Genomic DNA, 7442 nt, shown 5'->3' with positions numbered 1-7442 from the left:
AATTAGATATATTTAATTATCTTCTTTCGTCGTAAATACCTTATGTTACGTTTCTATGTCATTTTAATACCTTTTTACAATATAACATAATTAATGTAATATACTCAATACCTGCATATGAAAGACTAATTTAACAATTTTTATTTTACTTTTTTTCAATTTCATCCCCATTTACCAGTTACTGTCTCTCAAAAACTTTGAATCCGAAATAGATTTGATAATGCTACAAACAAAAATAAAATATTCAACACAAAGTGATTTCTGAGAAAAATAAATTTCAACCCATTAAAGGCTTACGATTCATGTTGTCAGAGCAGCTGAAAGTCATGGATTCAAATATTCAACCGATCAAAATTACATATCATTAATTTTATATACTAATGGATCCTTCCTAATAACAACCAATATAGATCTCATTTCTTCTTCTTTTTTCAACAACCTATTTTGCAATTAAAAAAGTGATGATGTTTTTAAGAAGGGATCAACAAACAAGTGCTATTATACTTTTGGGTCCTATGTTTTTTATTATAAGTATTATGAAGAAGAACAAGGCACTCAATTTGGTGATGAAATTTGGGTTTGATAAGACCCCAAACAACATGAAAAGTTGAAGATAGATGCACACGTATAAGCAAAGGCAATCCTTTAGAAGATTGAAGCATATCTTGCATAAGTCTACCTGCCCCATACAATGCCTTGTCCTTTGTCCCTATAGTTAACTTGAAGTATGTTGGCCCATAGCTCCCTGCATAAAGCTCTTCTCCCTAACAAACATGACAACTGTTAAGTTCGCGGGGTATTCTATCTGGATATCGCTATTTAATATGTATTTATCTAAAGTTTTTGCATGTTTATTTACTTCACAACGATATATGCAATGTCAGAAGTTACGTATGGTTGAAATTCCAATAAAAATAATGACAACATCATGAAAAATAGATGAACTTCAACAATATTCTAAGTTGGGTAAACTTGTAAATTTTACATATTAAGGATATGATGACTTGACTTAAAGGGTGGTTCAAAAATTGGTTATTTGTCTATTTTTTTCCCCACCCTCTTCCCTTGATGTTTAGATTATGCATTACAAAAAGAAATACTAATTTAATTGCTTGGCGTTGTATATACAGGTAGATCTACGATTTGAAATTTATATATTTATACAACAACTTTGAGTTTATATTCTATAATTAACCAAATATTTTTGCAAGTTTGTTGAGTTTTTAAATACATATGAACATGATAGGAGCAAAAGTTATTAAAATCACGTTAATTTTTATAATCAGATTACAGACTATAGATCAACCACTGGTTGCTACTGTAAGATGAGTGATAGACTAAATCAACCATCAAAGATATATTGTACAACCTGGTCTCTTTAATGAGGCCCAAATCATGACACGTTAGGTTGACAAAATAAAAAAATAAGGACTAACTCATTATTTCAAATGTACTATATTAGTTCGAATTTAATATGACATAAATAATTTTTTTTTCTTTGGAACAACTCAACTGTCTAGAGAATTAAAAACACAGAGATAAAACAAGCATATATTGTATTTGAGATTACACTGTGAATCTCTCTCAATTCATTATATTAATCCAATTCATTTCACTAGGTTCAATTTTTTCCGAATACTATCGAAGTTGCGAAAGAGTGCCTAAGACCACATAATAATAATTTCAAGTATTGAGAAAGCACAACAAAATAATAACAAAAACAACATATTCAATGTAATTCAACGAGAAAAAAAAGGAACTTACTTGTGCTTTTATAAAAGGGACCCTTCCAAAGTACATTTCCATGGTGGGGGGATTAATGTAAAGCCCAAAGAGCTTAGACTTGTTATCAATTTGTAAGATCATTGAACTATTGCATGTTAACATTTTTGTGTTTACACCAGTTCCATCAACTCCTTCTCTCAATCCAAATTCACGAACACCTGAAATCTACAATATATAATTTGGCACATTTAAATAATTATCGTATGCAATTACAATACAAAGATAGTTTCAATGATCATGATCAATTTCAGATTTAAATATGTACTAAAAGTGTAATGCTTCCCTTCATCAATCATTATGTGGCAACATGATAAGTATTCTAGCATTATAATGTTTGATGCCATTGCCAAAAAGTTAAAAAGGGATAATTGAAATAATGATGAGTGGCAAATGAGCCTGAAATCCAAATTTAAAATTAGAAATTATTGTCTTTATGATATTTAGTATGCGAATTCATATCAGGAGATGTGATTTCATACGAGAATATTGTAACATGATTTGACGTATTTTTAATATAAAAATTGATCCATAAGTTTATATTTTGTTAAAACAACCTCACATAAACATTTATATTTACTAACCATTTACTCCATGTAAATAAAATTTATAGTGATACCATTACTTTTTAAAATTTATTATTTTCACTGATATAAAAATTCATTATTCTCACTAACATATAGTCATTTTAACTCACACCAACCGATTGTCGAGTAATATGAAAGACTAATACACTACAATTTATGTTCAATTTTTTTTATTAAATTTAAAGTTTCATGAATTAAAGTTAGATTGAAACAATTACTTGAGTGGAGAACAAATAGCAATGTAATAATATATTATGTGATTTTGTAAATTTTTGGTTATTTTGATAAAAGATTGGATAAACCATTGAAGATAATATAATAGTTTTACAACTTATGAAATTTTATATATATATATGAGAAAATATACGACATCAAAATTTCATATCACATATCCAAATAAAACTTCAAATATATCTCATAATTTCATGATATCATATCATGATATCATATTGCATGACAAAATAGGTCCTTAATAAAATTGAACTTTAACTTCAAGTTAAATTCAGATTGAAATTTCTTAATCACCTAAAAGAATTAGCTCTCACTCCACAAGTTATCTGCGATGTAAGGATTGACACATAAAATAAAGTTAATATATTGCAAGGTTGAAAAAAGATTTATTCTTTGAAGTTATTTATAAAAAAAGTGTGACCAAGAAAGATTATAATATTATCTGAGGGATTTATATCTTCAAAAAAAAAATCACGACTATTACTGATCTATAGGACCACGAGATCTTTTATAAAAATATGTGTTTGAAAAGTTTACAATAACATTTGATCACAAGTATAATTTTCGAAAATTATAAATTTTTCAAATATATAAAAACAAATATGACTTCAAACTAAATTTTAACTTTAAATCATTAATAGAATGTTAGATGTCTGGGTAATCTTTTTAGTCAAGCGGGTAAAAGAGATTTAGCTCACTAGCTATAATTGTTTGTATAGTTGTTGATATATACTCCGTATATACTATATACATATCCGTTATATCATGAATACATGAATTATAATTTATAAAAGGGCAGTAATTTAAGTTATATTATTGTTATTGAGTTATTTTGGACGTATGTATAGAGTGACTTGGTAAGAATCTGGAAATGTTTATTTCATCATGTTCTTTTAAATATTTTTAAAAATTTTCTGCCGAAAAGAAAAACAAAAATTGTCTAATTGTCGAATATATTATTTAGCTGAATATATCATCAAATATATCATAACATTAACTGATGTATCGAAATAAAGATGTAATATATCGAAAGGTTAAGAGATGTATTAGAAAAGCACGTTTTGAAATGTATTCGGATTCCTCAAATTTTATAATTAGAATAAAGTAGAAATATAAAGGGATTAGCTTTTAAATGCTAGAGATTTGTGTAAGATCCGGCCTAGTGCACCTCATATTGGGCTTCCATAAAAGAGAGCCTAACATGAGTTTTGGGCCTACATGTCTTTTCGAACTTAAATCTTTATAAAATGGGCCTTCATTTTGACCTTAGGTATTTTCAATGCCTTTACAATAAATGAAGAAATCTAATGTTTTTTTCACTTTTTTTTTTAAAAAAATACCAAAAGATAATGGCAGTAAGAATAGTAATAATAAAAACAGCTGCGCATTAAGAATTTTCAGTAAAATGCCATTTGAAATTGAAAATGAGAAGATTCAGATAAACGCCCTCACCGGGAATCGAATAATAAAAATTTAAAAAGGAAGAAGGTAATAAGAGTGTTACCTCAAGAGAAACCTTAGGTGAAGGGGGTTTTGTAGCAATGTAGAAAACAACCAAAGCTACTATCATACTCACAATAAGCCTCCATGTTACTTGTACAACAATCCACGCTGTTGAATCCGAATATCCCAACGAAAAAAACCTCATCCAATTTCCTTTTCCGTAATAATAATCTTCACCATCGTCATCCTCATCCTCTTCCTCGTTAACACGAATACGCCCATTTTTCCCTCCTTGATGAACCAACAAAACTGCACCACAACGTTTCTCTGGACAAATCTCGATGTTCTCATCGATCCCCGTCCCGTGGCTCTGCAGAGAATCACATGAAATCTTCTTCTCGTGATGCGAGAAGGAGTGGTTAGATCCACGGGACGATGAGTATCGAGAGAGCGATAACGGACCGGTCTCCGGTCTAGGCATTGGCGAATGACATCCAGAGGAGTACTCATTAGCATTAGTAGTATTATTGATGTTGTTGTTGTGACGACATAATTCTCCGCTATTTGCATGGGATAGAGTTGAAGGACTTTGAACGAAATAAAGTGGATATGGAGAATTTCTAAACAATGCTTCTTCTTCCGAATCCATTCTATAGTTAGCCATTGTTTGCTTTTTTTTCTGAGATGAAATTTGGGGGGGAAAGAAGAAGAGAGGGAAATGTGATTTTTTTTTCTTCCAGAAAATGTGTTTGGAGGGTATTTTAAAACCACAGAAAAAAGATGTTGGCTCAGCTTTTTAGTGAGTTGTTCCATCATTACTCTGACTCTGTGAGGCTGCACTCTGTGACTTATCAGAGCTAAAGCGGTACTCTCTGTTTTTATATAAATTAGTTCGACTACACTTTAATTTTTTTTATAAAAAAAAAATTGATTGATAAAAATTAAAAAAAAGGGAATAATATGAAATGCAACAAAACAAATACTATTATTTTTTAACCGATAAATTCTTTCACTTTCTCAATTTTCTTTTGGTTTCAACATTACAAATTTGACTGAGGTAGTGCCTATAAAGATTATTACTTGTGTTTAATACTTACATTTTAATGAAATAGAGAAATATAAGTTTAACCGAGAAACGTAGTGAAGTTTATTAAAGTTCTAAAATTAAAAAAGAGTTTGTTATCGAATTTTTAGATAACATTTATTGTTTATGCATCAAACATCATTTTTAAAAAGAGAGAGAGAAATAAATTATATTTATTTATTTGTGAGATTCATTGAAAATATCCATAAATTTCTATGCCAATTAATAGTTTTGCTTTCATAGCTTTAAAATACTTTTTTATTTAATTAATTGAATTTAAATATCTCTAATCTCCTAACAAAACGGAAATATACTCTCAAATTTTTGTCAAATTTAAAAATATTTTTAAAAGCTTTATTTAAATTTTTATTAAGAGTCTCATATTTTTACCGAAATTTAAAACAACATATTATAACTTATTGCAAAATTGAAATATATCTAAATTTTGTTAATCGAATAGAGCGATATTTTTAAAGCTCTTATAATTTGAAAAGATAAAACAAAAAAATAAGTTAAATTCTAGAGTGATTTTTCCGTATTTTCTTCTTATTATTTGTTTATCATAAGTTCAAATACTTCAATATTAGTCTGAAAACATCTACGAATGCACATATACCATATAATTATGGAGATATGATTTATCTCTTTGTAAGCAATTTTAAATCGTTATGAATATTACAGATAGACCATTCATTTGCAATTTACGAATATTATAAAGGGCAAAGACTCAAACACCCATCGAATTTTTACAAAAGGCTCATTTACGTCATCCATTAAAAGTCTAGCTCGTTTATGTCATTGTTGTTAAAGAAAAGGCTCATTCATATCGTTATTTTTTAACAATGGTTTTTGCAAAACTATTTTTGACACGTGGTCAATTATAATTCGGTCACGTCATCAATTTTTTTCAATTAAAAAAAACATAATTCTTAAAAAAATTGAATTAATTTTTTTTTATTTTTTTAATTAGAAATTTTGATGACGTGCTCGAATTATAATTGGTCATGTGTCAAAAATGATTTTACAAAACTACCGTTAAAAAATAATGGCATGAATGAATCTTTTCTTTAACGATAATAACATAAATGAGTCAAACTTTTAACTGATGGTATAAATAAACCTTCCCTGAGAGTTTAATGATATTTCCCTAATATAAATTGCAATACTTTTAATATGAATAGAAAAATCCAATATATTGATCCCACTTTTTATAATTAATTCTTAAAATGAAATACGATAAACATTTTTGAAAAATAAAGCTAACGATAACAATGACAAAATTAAAATAATCAATTTTCAACTTGTTATTCGAACCATCTGTAGAAGCTAGTTTTGATTGTGCTATCTATGATCCATTTTGTATAATATAATTGATATCAATGTTTTTTTTCATCAAAAGTAAATTAACTTTTTTGTGAAAAATAAACAAATCCTTTTTTGTAATTAAGATTATCCTACAGGTAGAATTTATTTTTATAAGTTATTCAAAAAAAATTGATTTTTATCTTCATATATAAAATATTTAGAAAATATTTTTTTTCTTTAGTATCATGTTTAGTAAGTGGCTAATTAATATTTAGTTCCTCTGCTTAAGTGTTTTTTAAAGCTGGTAATAATCTCATTGTTACGATTTACAATGCTTTTTCCGAAAATTATGGAAGGGCCCGAGTCATTATTAAACTGATTTAATTAATTAATCTCTAGTGCCTATTTTATAGACTATACTATTTTATTATGCTTTACACCGAATTGTTTCCCCTTTTTATGTCCGATAAAATCATGACAAATTAAGCACGCTTTTTTAAGCATAGATCTAACGGTATTTTTTTTTTAAAAAATTAATAGCTCAATTTGCCCTTTAATTATTTTTAGCAAAAAAAAAAAACATAATTTTATTGATATAAATTACAAATACAATCTATTTATTCTTTACTTCTTTTTTTCAATAACTTTTTTTATATTATTGGATGTGTATCGATCAATTTGATTCTATTTTTTATTTTTAAATACATCAAATCAATAAAATATTTTTATTAGGCTTTTTTTTATAATTTTAATTCTTAATGGCTCGATTTTCGATTTTTAACCAATAAGAAAAAAATTTATAAATTAAATATATGACTTCTCTAATAAATTTGAAGCAACAACACAATAATATGCTCATAAAAATGTAACAATATTAACAAACATGAAAAGAACTATACAAGTGCAATACAAATAAAAATTAAGCGACACATGTTTCTTACTTTAATTTTTGACGTTTTATGTAATGCGAAATTGTAAAGTCAGAGTAACTGCAAAGTATAAATTGAAGG

At 27.2% G+C, this 7442-nt stretch overlaps 1 protein-coding gene across 1 annotated transcript; it reads right to left on the bottom strand.

Annotated features, from left to right (window-relative positions):
* Positions 1–258: 258 nt before the first annotated feature.
* LOC101245398 (uncharacterized) lies at positions 259–4891 on the bottom strand. The gene is made up of 3 exons (XM_004229577.5): positions 4105–4891; positions 1765–1950; positions 259–764 (listed from the first exon to the last, which is right to left on the bottom strand). The coding sequence occupies exons 1-3, from the start codon at positions 4705–4707 to the stop codon at positions 471–473; spliced, it is 1083 nt and encodes a 360-aa protein (XP_004229625.1). The 5' UTR covers positions 4708–4891; the 3' UTR covers positions 259–470.
* Positions 4892–7442: the final 2551 nt, after the last annotated feature.

The sequence above is a fragment of the Solanum lycopersicum genome, chromosome 1 (genome assembly GCF_036512215.1).
Source record: "Solanum lycopersicum chromosome 1, SLM_r2.1".
NCBI classification, from domain to species: Eukaryota; Viridiplantae; Streptophyta; class Magnoliopsida; order Solanales; family Solanaceae; genus Solanum; species Solanum lycopersicum.
Note: the sequence above shows the minus strand (reverse complement) of the source record. Positions and strands in the feature narration are given on the sequence as shown.

Coding starts and splice junctions, on each gene's coding strand:
- LOC101245398 (XM_004229577.5), bottom strand. CDS start 4,707: ATGGCTAACTATAGAATGGATTCGGAAGAAGAAGCATTGTTTAGAAAT. Junction 1,951..4,104: donor CACCTAAGGTTTCTCTTGAG/GTAACACTCTTA, acceptor TATATATTGTAG/ATTTCAGGTGTTCGTGAATT. Junction 765..1,764: donor TCCCTTTTATAAAAGCACAA/GTAAGTTCCTTT, acceptor CATGTTTGTTAG/GGAGAAGAGCTTTATGCAGG.